Source organism: Patella vulgata, chromosome 7 (assembly GCF_932274485.2).
Source record: "Patella vulgata chromosome 7, xgPatVulg1.2, whole genome shotgun sequence".
Classification (NCBI taxonomy): Eukaryota; Metazoa; Mollusca; class Gastropoda; family Patellidae; genus Patella; species Patella vulgata.
In genome coordinates this window covers 54,772,773-54,795,126 of record NC_065885.2, presented here as the reverse complement: position 1 = coordinate 54,795,126, position 22,354 = coordinate 54,772,773, and the positions used below count along the sequence as shown (strand labels likewise).

General features: G+C 33.1%; 1 protein-coding gene across 1 annotated transcript in view; it reads right to left on the bottom strand.

Moving 5' to 3' along the window:
* LOC126828272 (integrator complex subunit 13) overlaps positions 1-22,354 on the bottom strand; it is a 134,100-nt gene that overhangs the window by 29,500 nt on the left and 82,246 nt on the right. Inside the window, exon 6 of the mRNA XM_050557954.1 lies at positions 1,311-1,439. Coding sequence (XP_050413911.1) covers positions 1,311-1,439 — 129 coding nt within the window. The remainder of the gene's footprint in view (positions 1-1,310; positions 1,440-22,354) is intronic.

Here is a 22,354-nt window from a genome sequence, read left to right as displayed (position 1 = left end):
TTATTCTCCAGAAAAAACATTCCATTTGTGAGCAGGAATCAAGTATTTATGGTGCTAGTTTTGTAAACTCACGTACACATATTGGCTAATTATATTTTTTTTTGTTTAACAAGAATTAACTGACATTAAATAGAATCTTCATACGTGGTTTTTGACAAACACTTTTGATTGCTAGACTTGATAAGTATTTAAATGATTATTTGGTCTTTGTCATTATTCAAGTAGTAACATTTTTATCAATCTATATAACTCAGATCATGTTTAATCTTACCATATAATATATATCACAGGCATTTAAAGCTGATTTTATCCAACATTTTCTCAAATAAATATTTGAAAATCCCACTTCTTAAATTAGTTGGCTAGCGCTGGCCAAATAAGGGCTGTGAACATTTAACAATATATACATTAGAGTAAACATAGGATATTATTTGGAAATGTTATAACAAAGCTGAAACTGTCAGAATTTTCAATTTCATATGCTTGTTTACTAATTTTATTTTAATTTCTGGCTTATTTTGTCGAAGGTGAAACACAAAATCAGTTATATTTTAAAGATGCATTATGCAAGATTAGTTCTCACTATATTATAGTTAAAAACTAGATGATGAAATGGGAATATATTGAAATTTCAGTTAAATTACTTCACTCAGAGTAACATTAGGGCTGTTTGGAGAATAGCACAGTCTCTATTGTCATTGCTATCAATGTTACAATAGTAAACAAAGTCTTGATTATCCATTTTTAAATGAAATCATTAACTGCAAATTGTATTTAAATCTGTTGAAAATCTAGATCATAAAACAGCATCAAGAGTTGATTTTGGTCTTGGCCAGTTAATAAATGTCTAATTAATAATTTATATAACATTTCAGGTCTAAAGAAAGACCTGCAATAGGCAGATGTAGCTCTGGAATAATGCATCTTTAACAGTTAAGCTTCATGAATCATATGGAGGTATACACCATGCAGTGTGCTATGAGATAAATTTTGTCTGGACAGCCGTGCTTAAGCCTTCTCTCATTTCAATTCTTCATCTATAAAGGGTTCTTTTATGTGCATGTCAACATTTACACAGGATCTTAGTTAGTTTTACCATCTCATCCAAATGACTAGACACTGTTCCTCCAAAGTAAAGAAAGGGTCGAGCTGCATCCTGTATGTCATTGTGTAGAAGCTTATTAACCAGATCAGAACTAACAAATCATTTGTGGTAGATCTAAAATTGGTCCCCACAAAAAATTTGAGCATTTAGTGAAAGAAGTAACAAATCAATTCTGGTAATTCTTATATTTGAGAATGTTAATTACCTTCATTGGTATTCCTGTAACTGTGGTTGAAGATAGATCATAGTGTATCTGGGCTAAATGAACCAATTTATTATAAAGTTGACGCCCGGACTTTGTTCCTTGGACTTCTGACGATAAATATGGTGAAATCTGAAATAAAAAGATTAAGATTTATCTGACTTGAAAAAACAACAAGTCAAAATCATTGAGGCTGATGTCCCCACTTTAATCCCAAAATAAAGTGATGACTCTCATTATTTAATTGTACATTTCTATTTCTATACAGCATCAAGCAATCAAATTACTTATTACTCTGCTTAACCTGAAAAGAACATTCTCATTATCAAACTTAGTCAACGAAACTACCAGTATCCGCCAGGTTGTTTTCAAAGAATCCAAATTTTAGTGCTCCAAAATCATTGACAAATCAAATTTCGTATCTGCATTCCTAAATCAGAAACAGAGTTATTGTGTTCCAAAAGGTGTGACCAACGAACAGGCAAATGGACGGCTTTTTTATATAGTAAATGCTCTTCATCAGACTTATGCACAGTCGGCAAGACACTCACCTAATGAACATCTAGTTGGAACATTCTATCTCAATTAGAAGCAGAGTTATTGTGTCCCAAAAAATGTGTGACACAGATAAAACAATATATGAGGAGACAAATATACCCATCAGGTTTCATTGAATTTTCTTTCACAATTTATGATTGTTAGAATTGGAAAATATCCCTTTAAAATATCTATACATAGATAATATTTTGGTGAAAAAAAAATGTCTAAATTTCTCCTTTCAACAGCACTAGTTCAATGGTAAGAATTAAAAAAGAATTGACAACATTTTTATCTCTGGCAATAATTCTAAGTGTGTTTGATGTTGGTCCTCAAATGACCTTTCTGGAACCACGTCTTTCCAATATCAAACATCTTAATAATCCTTTAAGATGCATTTAGTAAAAACTAGATTGAGCGGTATACTAGAACAATCACCAATTTATTTAGGCAACGTTTCGATCGAAGAGCAAGTACAGAAACAAATCTTCATTCCTAATCTCTGGAAAGTTTATGAATTTGACAATATAAAAATGAAAGAAAGCTATTTATGTCTTGTAACCAACAATCATTACAACGAAAAGATCGGACATGAACCTAAGATCAGTACCTTCAGAGTTGAATAAATCTGACATCAATTGTGATTACCGAATTGCAGTCAAACACACTTTTGAGGCACTCAACAATAAATGAATCCCTTTGAAGTTCCTGTTAGGATTTCTCACAAGTCTTTATAATTTCACACTCAAGGTCGCATGGAAACCGCGTAGTATGGATAAGATGAGGAATTAATGCAGCGGAAGTAATCTCTCTGCATGCATCTTGTTGGTGTTAATAAAAACATAGGATATTGTAGCGGCAACAACTTATTGAACTCGATAAAAAATGAAAAAAGATGGCTAAGAAGTAGTTGACATTTTACACTGTGTAATAAAGTGTGAATTATTACACTATCAATGCCAAATGGCTTGTATAGTATATAATTTATGATATGACCTTCTTAGCAAGGAAATATCATCTGTTACACGTGTGAATTTATTTTATAAAGTTAGAGAATGTGTCCGTAGACATGTATGATTAATTCTTGCATCAATGATCATGACCGTCATCATTAGACTTCTTGAGGAAGAAAAGTAGGATGCTGAACCGTATATCATTTCCTATCAATGAGTTATAGTTTTGATTTTCTGACCTTTCCGATTTAACATTTATTTAAGACATATTCCGTTAAATGAGATCGTTAAATGAGCCTCTTTCTTTCGATTGAATCCAAACTTGAAGATTATTTACTGTTGATTTTTTTTTATTCTTAATTAAATGTTAAATAATCAATTTGATTACATTTTAATGAGAAGTGGTATCTGGTCTTCTAGAAAGAGTTGTAAGCATACCCTGCCTTATACACAACATCCACCACTATATGGAACACAAATGTGGGTAGGTTTTTAGAAGCCAAAGCCACTCATTGGTTGAAGATGTATTTCACCAAGTTTTCAGAAGCCGAAGCCACTCATTGGTCGAAGATATATGTCACTGCCGGCAACAGGACTGACCCACATTTCAATATCTATTCAAACATTCTTTAATCCAATCACAGTGATCAGTGAATCAGAGAAAATCAAATTGGCATAAGAATTGTTATGACAATATACACATTTGACAAGACTGAACGTGATATAAATACATAACAAGAAAGGAACCAGGATAAAAATAGAGAATATCTAAATGATATATGGTTTTATAACAACTGATATGAATAGAACTATATGACACTAGTGGCATTTTATTCACAGATTTATAAGACTTAATGTAATTTGAAAATCCTATTGGCAAACATCCAGATTGGAAAGTAAAAATTTGTTTTAAGCGTTAGGCTAGGGTTAAGCTACATTTCATCAATATTCTAGGGACTATTTTCTGTTAATATTCTCCCTCCATCATCCATAATGTATAATAAATTCCAATATAACCAACATACAAACATTTCATGCGAGAAAATGAAAATCTAATCTTGCTAACCTACTTCCGTTTTTGTTTTTGATCAGATTATTCTTTTAATAAAATCAAGGTTCGGATGACTTGTCTGTACTAAATAGATTTAATAATGAACCAAATAATAGGTAGATCCATGCAGTGTGCTATGAGGGACATTTTGCCTAAATGGCGGCATTTCCACCTGCCTTTCATCAAATTCCAAATGTCAAGGATTCTTTTACATGCATGCAGGAGCTTTTTTTTTTTATCCCATCCAGACAAGTACTTGTCAAACATACTCTAGTGATTTAAGATCTAACTGCTGTGTTCCAAATATACGGTCAAATATTTTTCTAGGGTAGAGCAGGCATTTGGTGGACCACCTTTCTACCAGTACAGAATTTTAAAAAAAAGATTTTTTTAATACATTTTCTGTAAATTTGTTACGTATAGCACATTAAAGCATACAACTTTTTGATTTAATTATTTTTTTCTATGACAGAAATTGATGATTTGGTACAGCAACATTTGCCATGGTACAGAAATAAATTTTTAACTTTTCTATGAGGAAATGTAAGAAATGTTCAGTCAATTGCTTGAGAATATATTGATTTAATTCTTGAACTTCAATCTGTACAGTATTTGATAGAGTTTCTAGAGTAATTCAATGATATCTGAAGCATGAAATCATTTTCCATTTCCTGCATGCACGCATTAGATAAGACTTTTATTTAATTTAGTAAAATAATATCAATCTTCAAACCTGAATAACATAAACAAAACCCATCATAGTTATCATAAACAAATTTCAGTTTTTAAAGATATATTCCATGCACAGCCAATGAAAAGAAATGGTGGATTAACATGTTTTAATTTTCTACAAGTACCTTGCAAAAGGTGGTGGGCATAGGCCATGCGGTATATGTTCTGCTCTGACTGGGCTAATGAAGACAATCATGCAGTGTGCTATGAGGGAAATTCTTATATTGAATTCCAACTTCCAAGGGTTCTTTTAAGTACACGTCAATGTGTACACGGGACTTCAGTTTTTTACTCCCATCTGAATACATTGTCTCTTGCTAGCCTCTCTGTCCTGTACGAATGACAAGAAGGAACCATGCTGGAAGATCCCGACAAACTTTGTCGGCAAACAGCGGGATCAAACACGGGACTGAAGGTTAGGGAGCCAAAATCTTACTCACTGAGCCACTGTGGCTCCCCAGTATGTTGTATTATGAGTGAAATTTTGCATGGACAGCAGCACTCCAGCTAATTCCTATTTCCTACTGTCAAGGAATTTAGAATGTTGTATATACAGGATCTTGGTGTTTTGTCCCAAAAATCATACTTGACCTATTGATAAGTAAGCCATCACCATACTCATTGAATCGCAGTGGCTTCCAGGCAGTAAAAAACGTACACAGGCTCATTGAATCGCAGTGGCTTCCAGGCAGTAAAAAGCGTACACAGGCTCACTGCGTGTTTGAAACAGTTTAGGGGGGTTGGATGGCCGAATGGTTAGCACGCCCGTGCTGTATCATACGGTCTATCATTGAGTCAACTGGCGGGATTTCGATTACCCAGTTGTACGTGACAAGGAGTAGGGTCGCCTATCCAACCTCGTGGGTTTTCTCCGGGTCCTTCGGTTTCCTCCCACTGCTAAAGACCCCTACGCGCAAGCGAATTATTGAAATAAAATTGACCTATGTGTTAGTCCCGAAATGACCTAGTTTGTGTCGAGTGGACGTTAAACCTCATTTCTCTCTCTCTCTCTTGAAAAAGTTTGTCAGGAATTTCCAGCCTGTTTTTTCACTTTGTCCATGGGAAATACTAGCAAGATCAGGAAAAAGCAATTAGTTGTTTGGATGGCTCGAAAAACTGAGGTCCCGATTATACCATTGGCATCATATTAGATATGTAATTTACATCTCTCATTTCATTTTTTTTTTTTGGTCCATTCTCAATGCATGAATCAATGTTTATACAATAGATGAAATATCGGTAAATAATTTTTGTGGGTTAATAAATAGATGACCTTATTCAGTTGGAGGTAATACAGCTTTAAATAATGTACATTAAATTAAGACTAATTATCAATCAACAGTCAACATAATCGAATCTATGACAAGAAATAACTTCCATCAACATAAAATGAATCTCTAGAAATAATTTCTATCCAAATAAACTTCAAAATGGATTGTTTTTTATCATTAATATAAGAAAATGAAATAATATTGATATTAGAAAGTCAGTTGATTTATCTTCAAATAACAAATAGCTATTTTACGAACGCAGCTTGTCGCAGAATCTTTTATACCACTAAAAGTCTGATAACTACTATTTCATCCCAAGTTAAACATACCCTAGTAATTACGACAAACACTCAATTACTAAATTAGTTACACAGATTCACCAGTCTTTTTTTCGTTTTCATTAGGCAATGAACAGAAATAGATATTTTTATTTGGACAAATATATTTGCCGATTCATCACACTTCATCATCAAATTCAAATACCGATAATGATAATGTTTTAATGACTATAACTGGGTTACTACCACGTAGAATTAATAAGTCAAATTATTTGTAAAATTGTTCTATATGATAGGAATTACTATAAATACCTCTGGGTATTCATACCACTTAAATTATTTTAGCTGACCGAATCTGTTATTATCTAATTTAGTGGGATTATTCTGGCTAGTAACTGTAAATAAACACACTGGGCATTAAAGAAACCGAATGGAATAAGAAAAATGAGCATTGGATGAGAAATAAAATGAAATGAAATGGGGTTTAACGTCCTACTGTTCTGCTCCTATGCTGGGCTAATGAAGACGGGCATACGCCAAACAGTGTGCTATGAGGGAAATTTTGCCCAGGCAGCGGCACAATCGACTCTTATATCGAATTCCATCTGCCAAGGGATCTTTTACATGCATTCCAATGTATACACGGGACCTCGGTTTTTCGTGTCATTCGAAGGACTAGACAGCGGTCCTTGTCAGGCCCTCCGTCCTGCATCACTGACAAGGGGGAACCACGCCGGAAAATCTGGATGAACTTCCTTAGCCAATGTAGGGATCAAACACCCGACCTCCAGGCTAGTGAGTCAGCGCCTTACCCACTTAGCCACGTGATCCCCCTGGATGAGAAATGGAATCAAGTATAACATCTTGTCAACATAATACAATGACCATTTTATAGATAACATGTGTAATGCTGAGTTTTTTTTTTTTTAAATCCATTGTAAACTATGATATTGTAAAAGTTGAATCTCAGCCAGATGAAAGATCATTTTGAAATTAACATGTGTCTATTGCTGAGGGGTTTTAAACCCCTAGCAAACATTAATACTGCAATAAGATCAATCTCCAAATGGAAGATCGGTCTAAAATGGTTCAGTTCCATTCAGTAATTGCAATTACATGATGAATTAAAACTTTACATACATTCGGCATTGTTGGCTGTGTAAAGATGATATGGTCAAAACAAACCAGTACCCCTTTTAATATTCAATGATAATTTTTGGGAGGGGCACTTTTTAATTTGATTGAATCCATGTTGGGAGAATATTTACTGTTGATATTTCAGTTTTGTGTTCTAAATTAAATGTTAAAAAATGCAAATGATAATCAGCAGCTTAAAAAAAAAAAATCCAATTTTATTGACTAGAATTTGAATTATATCCAGATCCCAATAGAAAGAACAACCCTGGAAACGAAATATTAATAGGAGTACATAAATAATTCAAGACTTTATTGGAACAGATTGTCAGGAAATTAAATTAGTCATTCTTAAAAAAAAGTTTATAATATATTTAGATGAGTATCTTCCTGTTTTTTATAGGGTTAAAATTACATGATGACATCTATAATGATTTCGTGTATAGACTATATGAATATAAATTATTCTCGATATGACGACACACTATAATATACGATAAATACATCCTGTTTTCATTACATTATAATCTATAGATCATAAAGGTTAACTCGTTCATAATTTACATTAAAGCCACGTGCCGTCATTTCTCTTTTTTAGAAAATATATAATATATTATGGCTTAAAGATGCCTTCCCATGTCAAAACTGGGTGATTTGATGATATATTTGTGGTAAAAACATATTCAAACTATATAATCTTTCAAAAATTTGTTTTAAATCCCTTTCAAAACATTGTATTCGCAAGGAAATACCCTAAAATATAAAAAAATCTATTTTTGGAAGCCATGCTTGTCATAGCATACATATTGAAGCCTTAAGTAAATTCTTGACATTGGTCAGCTAGTTAATGACCATTTAGTTTAGTTTTGATATTGGTCATCCAGTTTATGACCATTTAGTTTCATAAACTAGACAACCGATGTCAAACCCAACGGTAGCACAAACTAGGCGGTTTTTGATGAATCTAGATGGTATTTAACTCTTTCTGCATGGCAATCTATTAACTGAATATGTGTATTAGATTATAGATGGTAATCTCAGTTTCTTTCCTTTTTTCATCAAATCTGAATGATACCCGGTCCCTAGTGACAGGATCTTGGTGTTTTTTCCCAAAAATCATACTTGACCTATTGATAAGTAAGCCATCACCATACTCATTGAATCTCAGTGGCACCCAGGCAATCATAACCCTACACTGGCTTACTTCGTGTTTGAAAAAGTTTGTCAGGATTTTCCAGCCTGTTTTCACTTTGTCCATGGGAAAGACTAGCAAGATCAGGAAAAAACTGAGCTCCCGATTATACCATTGGCATCATATTAGATATTATGCAATTTACGTCTCTCATTTCATTTTTTTTGTTTTGGTCCATTCGCAATGCATGAATCAATGTATTATACAATAGATGAAATATTGGTAAATAATTTTTGTGGGTTAATAAATAGATGACCTAATTCAGTTGGAGGTAATACAGCTTTAAATAATGTACATTAAATTAAGACTAATTATCAATCAACAGTCAACATAATCGAATCTATGGCAAGAAATAACTTCCATCAACATAAAATGAATCTCAAGAAATAATTTCTATCCAAATAAACTTCAAAATGGATTGTTTTTTATCATTAATATAAGAAAATGAAATAATATTGATATTAGAAAGTCAGTTGATTTATCTTCAAATAACAAATAGCTATTTTACGAACGCAGCTTGTCGCGGAATCTTTTATACCACTAATAGTCTGATAACTACTATTTCATCCCAAGTTAAACATACCCTAGTAATTACGACAAACACCCAATTACTAAATCAGTTACACAGATTCACCGGTCTTTTTTTCGTTTTCATTAGGCAATGAACAGAAATAGATATGTTCATTTGGACAAATATATTGGCCGATTGATCACACTTCATCATCAAATACCAATAACGATAATGTTTTAATGACTATAACTAGGTTACTACCACGTAGAATTAATAAGTCAAATTATTTGTAAAATTGTTCAATATGATAGGAATTACTATAAATACCTCTGGGTATTCATACCACTTAAATTATTTTAGCTGACCGAATCTGTTATTATCTAATTTAGTTGGATTATTCTGGTTAGTAACAGAAAGCATACTAGGCATTAAAGAAACCAAATGGGATAAGAAAAATGAGCATTGGATGAGAAAGGCAATCAAGTAGAACATCTTGTCAACATAATACAATGGTCATTTTAAAATTAACATGTGTTGTTGAGGGTTTTTTAAATCCATTGTAAACTATGATATTGTAAAAGTTGAATCTCCACATGGAAGATCACTTTGAAACTAACATGTGTCTATTGCTGAGGGATTTAAAACCCCTTGCAAACATCAAGATTGCGAAGAGTTCAATCTCCAATCTGATTAAAATGCAGATCTTTATTTTATGATCAGTAGTGGAATATGGCGTTTTATCAGTGAAATAAAAGTGTTATTCCACTGGCTAGCAGTGAAATAAAACTTGTTATTTCACTGGCCGCCGGGACTACTTTTTTTTCTTTAGTTACACTTTTTAGTGACAAAATTATGAAAACAATTATGGCCGACACGCAGACTTGTCGATCGTTACATTCTCAAAGGTATTCATACACCAGAAGCAGATAAAGATGTAAAGCGGTCTAACCCCCCGCGTTGTCAAAGCGGACAAAGTAGTCCATATTGGTTTTACCTAAAATGATTGTAAAATCATAAAATAAATAGAACATTTGTCGTTTTGTCGTGAATAACATATTTTATTTCATCTCGAAGCAAGAAAACGTTTATATTTTCACTCATGCTACGCATTTGTGAAAATATAAGTTTTCTTGCTTCTCGATGAAATAAAATATGTTATTCACGACAAAACGACAAATATCCTCTATTTATTTCGTTTCGTTTTTTTTATACTTTCAATGGCCTACACTACATGAAGATCTGACCGGTTGTAGTGATAGGTCTTGTCAGAGGTCATATGATCGGTTTATGACCCTATGACATCAGACATTTGATTAACCAACCAGCATTGATGTTTCTAGTGGATTACCCACAGTTCTGTGCACCACACGCCAAAAGCTCGCTGTAACAGATTGTTTCATTGCCCAAACCCTCACATCATCCAGAACACATCAATGATAACAACACTTTTAGATCCTAGTGTATTAAAGACAAATAAAACGAAATTTTGAACTATAAAAAACGAAACGAAATAGGATCAGTGTTTCAATCAGATTGATCAATCTCCGAATGGAAGATCGGTCTAAAACAGTTTAGTTCCATTCAGTAACTGCAAATACATGATGAATTAAAAATTTGCATACATTCGGCATTGTTGGCTGTGTAAAGACAGTCAAAACAAACCTGAGCACCACCTATTAATATTCATCAAAAGTTTTCTGATGGGCCTCTTTTTAATTTGATCGAATCCATGTCGGGAGAATATTTACTGTCGATATTTCAGTTTTGTGTTCTAAATTAAATGTTAAAAAATGCAAATGATAATCAGCAACTTAAAAGAAAAAAAATCCAATTTTATTGACTAGAATTTGAATTATATCCAGATCCCAATAGAAAGAACAACCCTGGAAACGAAATATTAATAGGAGTACATAAATAATTCAAGACTTTATTGGAACAGATTGTCAGGAAATTAAATTAGTCATTCTTAAAAAAAAGTTTATAATATAATTTAGATGAGTATCTTCCTGTTTTTTATAGGGTTAAAATAACATGATGACATCTATATATGATGATTTCGTGTATAGACTACATGAATATAAATTATTCTCGATATGACGACACACTATAATATACGATAAATACATCCTGTTTTCATTACATTATAATCTATAGATCATAAAGGTTAACTCATTCATAATTTACATTAAAGCCACGTGCCGTCATTTCTCTTTTTTAGAAAATATATAATATATTATGGCTTAAAGATGCCTTAATTCCCATGTACAAACTGAGTGATTTGATGATATATTTGTGGTAAAAACATATTCAAACTAATTAATCTATCACAAATTTGTTTTAAATTCCTTTCAAAACATTGTATTCGCAAGGAAATACTCTAAGATATATAAAAAATTTTTTTTTAGAAGCCATGTATACCATACATATTGAAGCCTAAAGTAAATTCTTGGATTATTCCAGCCAACTTTCTTTTCTGCTGTTTGATTGCAGAGCTCTGTTGTACATTTAAACCCCTCAACGTTCCCAAAAACACTTCACCATTTGATCAGAAAAAAACCCAACTGCTCCCTATGTGAAGCTGGCAGACAATAAGCCATCAGGCTGAGAATTAGTGATACCCTGACATTTTGGCCCAGTACTTAAAATTACACCCATACTTTTTCTCGACTCTTTGATGAAAATGGGAGGGTTTTCACCGATACACGGGCCGTGTATCAGTTGAAAAGTGGCCGTGTATCAGTTGAAAAGGGACAAAAATAACAAAATCATGAATTACATATTTATTTGAACATCTACAACCTGTTTTGAACATGTTATGGTAAAAGAGTCATCATTTTCAATTGTCTCAGCACTTTTCGAATGTGCATCACTCTCAGTCATATTCTTACATTTTGTCTCACATATTTCTTTACATTTTGATATCTAGTCGCACTTTCACATTTTGTCGCGGCTTATGCTCATCCGCAGCACATAATCCAAATATTTTACTATTATAAATTAATCCCTTGGCATTTTCAACACTAAAAACTTTCACATTTTGTCGCGGTTCATGCTCATCTGCAGCACGTAATCCAAATATATTACTAGTATAAATTAATCCATTGGCATTTTCTACACTACAAACTTGAGAACTCTACAATTCCAACTAATCGCTGTTCTTGTTTTTGTCTGTCAGTGGATGTCAATACCTTGCGAAGTTAATGAATTGATCTGTGCGGAAATTAGCAAATGTACCTTGCTTATCAAAAAAGTTAAAATCCAATCTTTTGTACTGATCTTGAAGTGTCACCATATTCCTATGTAATTGGTATTTTTCCTCGTGTTTGGCAGAATATACTCATCTGCATGGCTTTAATTTCTTGTTCTGTGATTGTGAAGGATCGGGTTTCTAAATCTTCGCGATCATTGAAATCTCTTGCAGAACTGATATTCTCGGTCTTAGAAATATATATCTGTGACATTATAAAGTAGGATTCTTCGACGAATTACCCGCATTCATTTCTGCCATCCACTACAATCGACGCAGCCAGGATGTTGGCAAAACAACAAGAAATGGCTATTGTACAAAATGCAGATTGGATGACGTTTGCTTTTCTCAACCAATCAATATCCCTGTTATGAACATTTTCCCTGACCTGATTTAAACCGTGAAATGCACGTGCGGTGTACTGACATCATTTACCTGAGTAGAAATAAGCATTTGCAATGAGATAATTGTGGGGCTCTAAATGGGAAACTTTGATAAATTTGTGAAATGAAAAATGCTTTTGAAATTGGGAAAATGGAAAAAATCTCTATTTCTCGAAAAAGTATTTAGTATAAGTCAGTTATATACCTTGTTTTCTCGGTGTATGGGTTGATACACCGTCTCTTTTTTGAGTGGAGATCTCCTCGGCTTCGCCTCGGAGCCTCACTCAAAAAAGAGACGGTGTATCAACCCATACACCTTGAAAACAAGGTATATAACTATTACTTATCCCATGGGTGTTTTTCAGGGAATCCAGTATTTTTCTAGTAAGATTGGGTGTCTCTACTTTCCATATATATCATATAAATACTTTCGTGGGAATGTATCTTTAATCCATGATTTAATATACTCAAATTGATTATTTAACAAAGAAAAAAAATAATCTCCCGTTTTGGAATCAATCAGTTTAAGAAGAGGCCCATCAAAAGATTTCGGCTGAACTTAGATGTGGTGCTGTTTATGTTGATTTTAGAGGAAACAGACCTAACAAATCAAACTGATCAATTAAATATTCGTTATTTATTAAGCATACAACAATATATGTTGTAACCCTTTTAATCCATCATATTTTTGTAACTACTGAACATAATTTTTTACGGCGGTCATTTCTTTTAAAACGGCATTAGGTAAGTTTGGATAAAGAGCTGACAGTTCTCGCTATAATAGTTACAAAAATAGATAATGAAAAGAGAATATACTCAAAATTTCAATCAAATTACTTCGCCCTGAGCCAAGCTATCAGCGATACATTTTTCGTCTAGCCTTGATTGTCATTACTACCATTGTTACGCTAATCCATTTTTACGGTTATTTCATCAATAACAAAACCTATTCAAATCTACTAAATATCAGAGCCATCTTATGGCATCAAGAGTTGATTATGGTCTTGGTATGTTAACTATTGTCTAATTAATAATTCATATAACATTTCAAGCCTAAAGAAAGACCTACAATAGCCAGATTTAGCATATTTAAAGATTCAACTTTCAACTCGACAGTCACTTGGATATAATATTATTTACCAATATCCAGAATGTCTACAGATCAAGTTATTTCAAAGACAATGTTCACATAATCTTCAAGTACTTAAATCCTACAATTTATCTAAAGTATTCTAATCCAAAACTTCCTATTTTGTTAAATTCATTATACTAATTTGGTGGGTTCATCCATTTTAGTACAGATTACATAGCAAAAATGCGTAATTCCTCTTTGATGAAGAAAATCTATTGAAGAGAATGTGGCAGTAAATTGAACAAATGAGCACGAAAACTGATGATCATGGTGATCGAAATATAAGCCTAATCAATGCAAAATCTTTATTCCCATTTACAGAAAAAAAAAATGATTAGGTTGTTGAGACTGACAGATTGGTGTTAAATATGAGGTTGAGAGCGATAATTACGTTGTTTGTGTTTGTAAGGTGCAATTGTAACCAGCAATAGAGAGGCCAATAATTTCTGTCAAAACAGAACATAGTAGAGAATATTCATTTAACAGATTCTTGGTACTAATAAGACAAGTGTGATTGGTCAATCCTCTTTCTTGAGCAGACGCCAAAGTCGTAGAGGGAACACATGGTAAATATACGCAATAAAACAAAGCAAATTATCCTGACAATTTCAATAGCAACGAGTCAAACCAAATAAAAGAAGTGATCATGTCAATGCCTGATCAGACATGCTGACAAATTGCTTGTTAACAATGGTTAGGTGAAAATAAATAGGCAATTTTAAATGCAAGCGACAGCCATTATACATATTACCATATGAAGACTGAGATCAAGCCAATCACCTAGAACATTTAGTCAGTATTAACTCTTTAATAATAATAATCCAAGACTTATAGGTTAATAGCCACTGTATTTATTCTGAAGACTCATTATTATTATGATGACTGTTTGTTGGTAACTTCTGTTCATAATACAATACTTAAAGGAACTAAACCTTTTTTATTTGTTGCCAGACAATGAAACCAACGCCCACACCTTCCAAGATGTTTCATATTTATTTTTGTGTAGGTAATGGCAACATTTACAAGATACTGAAAACTCATGAAGAATTAATCAGAAATGATTAAAATTTGATTGGTATCTATACTAATGTCCAAAAGAAAGTATACACTGTGCATTTTGTGCTGCAACAACCAAAGTCGTTTTTCCATGGTATGGTATACGGTATTTGGGTAGAATGTCAATTTGTTTCACATTTTTATTTTGCTTAGAAATGTTGAGTTTGGATGCAAGAGACAAACTTAGTAATGCTATATCAAATGTTTTTAATCTAAACAAAACTTAGTCATACTTTTAGTGTGTATAGTTCTTTTGGACATCAGTATAGTTCTCTTCAGTGCAGTGTTGTATTCTAAATAATAATTCACATCCTATGGTTTTTAAATACATGTCAGGATTAATTAATTATAATGTTTTTCTTTTGACAGTGTATCTACAACAACCTAGTACTAAAATTCATACATTAGAACTTTTAAAGATACATTATGGAAGATTAGATGGAAAATTAGATAAAGAGCTGGCAGTTCTCACTATAATAGTTAAAAACTAGATAATGTAAAGGGAATTTGCTGCAAATTTCAGTCAAATTGATCCACTCTGAACCAAGAATTTAGCGATTGAATTTTCGGCAAAGCCTCGATCATCATTACTAAAGTTGGTACGATAAAAAACATAGATTTGATTATCCATTTCATGATTAAATGATGAATGAAAGTTGAGCAGCAAATCGGGTCCTAATCCAGTAAATATCGCAGGCTAGCGACGCCATTGAGAGTGTGGATAACTTAATTAATGTCTAATTGTAATTTAAACTGTTTCAATGGCATTTAATTGTAATTTAGATAACATTTCAGGCCTAAAGAAAGACCTGAAATAGGCCGATTTAGCTCTTGCATAATGTATGTTTATAAGTAATGTTGGCTTCTACTGAACCTTGAGCTGGTGACAGACCTCATTGTTAGTATCTTCAGGATATCATCATTATATATTATGGATAGCTTTCATAATCATGACAAATATTCCACTGGGAAGAGTTTCAAGTTACAGCCGGAATTGCTTATTGCATATAAAGCAAATTACCCAACAATCTCAACTAGTAATGGGATATCCACAAGAGATTTAATTACTAGTCAATATATTATCTAGTTTAACTCCAAAAAAACATCTTTAATCAACTTATTAACATCATTCTACAGAAAGTATACATGTATCATGTATCATTTGGACTATGTAATGCAAGACAATATCATAAACTGTGGGGTTATTATTAGAAAGAAAAGGGAATGCAATGAGGTTTCATGTTTCATCAATACAATACTTTGGTCATTTTGAGACTACAAAACATTTTATCTGTGGTCACATGTGCAATGCTAAGTCAGTAAAGATTGCCAGGAACCCAGTATTTTTGCCTAGTCTTCAACAAATTACAACAGTCATGTTTCTTTTTTATGATCACGTCAATATGAACATGGGTGGACTTTATTTTGTTGTCCCATTCAAACAACTAGACACATTTGCCATAATATCTCTGAGAGCACTGGGCTTGGAATTTTTACAAGATCTTCTCAGCCCTAGCCTGGACTTGAACCCAGGATATTCTAATGAAGAATCAAGGGCTTTAACCATACGGCCATAGCAGCACCATAAAATAAAATGTCAAAAGATTTAGCTTTGAAATAAAATACTGTTTTGTCTGCAAAAAACTGCTTGATGCTGACAAGTTTCCAATTTATCATATCTTTGTAAATATTTAATTTTTAGATAGATATTCCTTTTCAAGATTTAACTTTCACAATACTGTAGGAAGGGTTTAAAAACGACAGGCAGAGACTTTAAGCTAGCTAATAAACAAGTTTAAAACCAAAAAGCTTTCTATGGGATGGCTTTTCTGTCTGGACATGTCAACTTAAATTGCCACCTTCAGCTAGCTTTGGGCATGCAAAATTCATCCTCTTTAAGCTGACTTATCTTATATAGCTGTCTGAACAGCTAATAATAGAGGTCAAATCGGTAACCAAATCAGTTTGATTTTACTTCCAAAAAATGTCAGTATTCAGAGAATTCCATGCAAATATTAAACCTTCTGGATAATTAAAAAAATATATCAAGCTTATTGAAGAATTCCATGCACACATTTATACAAATTGACTGAATTTATCGGTTGATGCACTGTAAAAACCTAATTTATTTCAATTGTCATTTTTTATCCGAACTTTCCATCATTCAACAATGAGTAGAATGCCAATTTGTACGTCTGTGTAAGAATTACAAAGTTACAGCACATGTTCTAATATAGTGTGATAGAATACCAGAATTACAACGTTATATGTTGATATAGTGTGTTTATATACAAGAATTACAAGGTTACAGCACATGGTTCTAGTATAGTGTATATAAATATAAGGTTATAGCGAGAAATCGAGAAATGGGGCTTAACATCCACTCGACACAAAATAGGTCACTTTGGGACTAACATATGGTTCATTTTTTTTATTTCTATAATTCGCTTGCGCACAGGGGTCTTTAGCAGTGCGAGGCTACCGGAGGACTCAGAAAAACACCCAGGCCCCACGTGGCCCCTAGATACAGAATGAGAAGTCATTCTATGTTTATAACCTACCCGTACTTGAAAACTATTAAGGAAATCTAAATAGCCTTCATCCATATCAAAAATTAAATAAGGCAATTTAACGTAATCAGAATTTTATATGATTAAAATTATAATACTGAAGGGAACAAAATTATTGGTTCTACATGCACAATTCTTTATCACAATTAAAGGAAGACGATAGAAGGGCAGAGGTCACCTCAAATAACTGTCATCTATGGGATAAAATCTGGCAATGAGTAATAATAGAAATTACTTTAACCAAATGACGTCAACTGAAGAGTAGTTACCCTTGTATTGAATAGAAGGAAATCATCGTAGGTTCAAGATATCACAACTCCCTAAGGACAAAACCATCCGTCCAATTACCATTAATAAAGCAAGAAAAGTCACACAGAATAAAGATTTTTGATGTTAGAAAGTCACAATGGACTGAATTAGTTTTGTTGAAGTAGAAACATTACCTTGTTAGCATCCTAATACAGATCAAAGTTACCAGTTAACTTACATAATCTTAACCTTTAAAGATGTATTCCATTAAAGATACATTATGGGAGATTAGATAACAAGTTGGCAGTTCTCACTACAATAGTTAAAAACTAGATAATGTAAAGGTAATTTGCTGAAAATTTCATTCAAACTGATCCACTATGAACCGTGAATTAAGTAATTGAAATTTCCACCTAGCCTCAATTCATCGTTACTAAAGTCAGTACGATAAACAGCATAGTCTCGATTATCCATTTAATCATTAAATCGTGAAGGAAAGTTATGCAGTAAATCGGCATATAATCGACTAAGGATCGCAGGCTAGCGATGCCATCGAGAGTTGATAATGGTCTGGATAGTTTAATTAATGTCTAATTAATAATTTAGATAACATTTCAGGCCTAAAGACTGTCAGATTCCAATTGAAACACTTAAACTCCTCTCTGACTCCAATGGACTGACTTTACTCTTTTCAGTTAAAGTTTAAAAAATACAATGTACCAGCCTTTTATGGACTGCTCAGATGTTTCACTGCAGACTGCTGAAATGTAAACTATTAACTATTGGTGAGAATCATGCATGAGGCAGTGCATTCTACTCTTATTACAATACCTAGATACACAGTCTAAAAATAAAGTGTCCTAATTTTCTGCACCAAATAGACTAATAAAGACTGGATACCACCACTGATCAACAGAGGGGAAAACTGATGGGGAAATTCCCATGGAACATTCTCGACCAATACTGCATTCGAATCTGAAACTTCAGTGCAAGTGAACCAATTCCCTAAGTGTACAGTTACATCATTTTGTTATTATGTCTAATGGTATCTTGTAACATGTAGTAAATATGTACTAGAAAAACATTTAAACTCTATGATTCCATTGGACTGTTTCTACCGCCTTTAGTTAAACCGTCTGATTCCGATGAACTGTTTCTAGAATCTACTCCCTTCAGTTTGAATCCAATGGACTGTTTCTAGAATCTACTCCCTTCAGTTTGAATCCAATGGACTGTTTCTAGAATCTACTCTCTTCAGTTTGAATCCAATGGACTGTTTCTAGAATCTACTCCCTTCAGATTGAATCCAATGGACTGTTTCTAGAATCTACTCCCTTCAGTTTGAATCCAATGGACTGTTTCTAGAATCTACTCCCTTCAGTTTGAATCCAATGGACTGTTTCTAGAATCTACTCCCTTCAGATTGAATCCAATGGACTGTTTCTAGAATCTACTCCCTTCAGTTTGAATCCAATGGACTGTTTCTAGAATCTAATCTCTTCAGTTAAACTGTCTGATTCCATGGACTGATTCAAGAATCTACTCCCTTCAATTAAACTCTATGATTCCAATGGACTGTTTCTACTGCCTTTAGTTAAACATACATTATGCAAGAGCTAAATCTGTCTATTGCAGGTCTTTTTTTAGGCCCTATCCAGACCATAATCAACTCTAGATGGTTATGCTAGCCTGCGATCTTTAGTGGATTATGAGCCGATTTACTACATAACTTTCCTTAACAATTTAATGATTAAATGGATAATCGAGACTATACTGTTTATCTTACTGACTTTAGAAATGATGGTCGAGGCTAGGCAGAAATTTCAACCGCTTAGTTCTTGGTTCATAGTGGATCAATTTGAATGAAATTTTCAGCAAATTGCCTTTACATAATCTAGTTTTTAACTATTATAGTTAGAACTGCCAACTCGTTATCAAATCTCCCATAATGTATCTTTAAACCGTCTAATTCCAATAAACTGTTTCTAGAATCTATACTCCCTTCAGTTTGATTCCAATGGACTGTTTACAGTTACTGTCTGACTCCATGGACTGTTTCTAGAATCTACTCCCTTTAGTCAAACTGTCAGATTCCAATGGAAACACTTAAACTCCTCTCTGACTCCAATGGACTGACTTTACTCTTTTCAGTTAAAACTTTCTGATTCCAATGGACTGCTTCTACTCCTATCAGTTAAACTCTCAGATCATAATGAACTGTTTTTACTCCCTTCAGCTAACCTTTCAGATCATAATGGATGCTTCTACTCCCTTCAGTTAAACTCTCAGATCACAATGAACTCTTTCTACTCCCCTCAGTTAAACTCTCAGATCATAATCAACTGCTTCTACTCCCCTCAGTTAAACTCTCAGATCATAATCAACTACTTCTACTCCCTTCAGTTAAACTCTCAGATCATAATCAACTACTTCTACTCCCTTCAGTTAAACTCTCAGATCATAATCAACTGCTTCTACTCCCATCAGTTAAACTCTCAGATCATAATCAACTGCTTCTACTCCCTTCAGTTAAACTCTCAGATTCCATTATTGTTCTTCGAATTCCTTTGTTTATACTCCTGGCTTTAATGTACTGCTTCTTAATCCTCACTACTTTTCTCTAATGTTAAAAAATGTATTTCCGGTACTATCTTAATCATCTTATCCATTTAAAAAACAAAGTCCATCAACATTTATTGATGTCACACTACATCAGCTGCACTGAAAGATTTTTATGATAACAATTTAGAAAATCTTGAATACCACAAGTCTGTGGTAAAATTTATTGACTGCCGTACAGATGATTTATGCAACCAGGGTAGATGGCAGATCAAGGAAGGAAGGATGTTCTGTTTTGCAGTTCCAGTCCTGCTCACAATTTAGAAACGTTATACTCAAGCTGAGTTTCTCAACATTATCAGAATGCTGTTAACACACTCTATATTATAAAATCAGACTTTATTAAGATCACAGTCAAAATTCTTATAAACCAGAGTTGCAGGAATTGTTAATAACAGTTGATGACAAAGAACAATTATCACCAGATAGTCCTTATCTGGCTAGAATTAGCCCAAACTGGGCAAATGATAACATGCACCCAGGCGTAATTAACTCTTAACCAACCAAGTCTGAATACTGAATAGTTAATAAACTGCATTGGCTATAGTGTGAAGGCTTCAATCCCTGATTTAAACATGTCTGGGTTTTTTTTAAACGAGTCTAAATAGAAGGGTCTGACTGGCCTATAGGACTGGTTCTTGAAAGAACACATAATCCCAAACAAATGAAAAGTTATATTAGATGTTCGCAAGATACATGGCATTTACTCATAGCAAAATAGAGATATAGTTAGGATTTACAGGTGTGGTTCCCCCTTGTCAGAGGCGCATGACAAGTTACAATGTATAGTCATTCAGATTGGACACAAAACTAAACTGAGGTCCTGTGTACACATTAGCGTGCACATAAAAGAACCCTTGACAGTTAGTGTTAGGAGTTTTAAATAAGAGTAGCCCGTAGTGCCGCTGTCAGAGCAGAACAGTATGACGTTAAACCCCCATTTCATTTCATTATCGGTTTAAGAGATATATTTAAGAGGAAACAAACAAGGATAGACAGAAGCCATTTCAATATCCCTTTGATTAAATAGCAATATTGACATCAATCAAAATGACTCAAGGCATGTCCAATCTTTGTACTGTGTAAAACCATTAATACACAATGACCACATACAGCTTCTATATGACAAAACCTCCCACATGCTAAGAAATAAATGTTTGAAAACTCTACTTCATACATTAGTTGGTTACCAAAACAAATTTAACAGCTGTATACATAGGGGTAAACAAGGAATTTTATTTTCAATGTGATTTAAATGGTTTACTGTCAGAAGGTCGAAATAAATATGCATAAATTAATAAGATTAAATAACTGAGTCTACGTTTTCTTATGTACTGGTATTACTAGATGAACGTAATTCCAAAAACTCCTTCATTTCTGATCTTTAATGGCAGCTACCTTAAAATTTGCAGATTGTCTACAAAAGGTTTCTTTGAAGTATCTCTAATTATAATTTTGGGGGTAACAAATATTATTTCCTTATGTCGCAGCTATATGCGGCGCCTAAATAAAAGTTTAGACTTGCTGCTTTAAGTGTTCGAGATAGGGTGAGGAGAAATGACAACGCAAGATGGTTTTAAAAGTTTATATAAATATCACCAATATCACATAGTTACAATAAAATAATATAATGATCATTCCACGAACACGGTTACAGTTTAAACATGAAGCATCAGAGCATCACATGAAGAACATCAAAAGCCTCATGGATAAGAATAACAACATCCCATTAATTAAATAAGACCAAACAACCAAACGGACAAACTGAAAAGTAGCAAATTATACCCTGCTATATACACTTAAAAATTATCTCGAAAGATATAATGTATTTGGTAACAAATATTATCTTCTTAAAAATTATCTAGGAAGATATAATGTATTTGGTAACAAATATTATTTCCTTAAAAATTATCTAGAAAGATATAATGTATTTGGTAACAAATATTATTTCCTTGAAAATATCTGAAAAGGTATAATGTATTTGGTATCAAATATTATTCCCTTAAAAGATATCTAGAAAGAAATATATCTAAAGAAAATGTTTTTGGTAACAAAATAGAAAGATATAAATTAACAGATATTATTTTCTTAAAAAGATATCTAATACCGGTTATGTATTTGGTAACAAATTT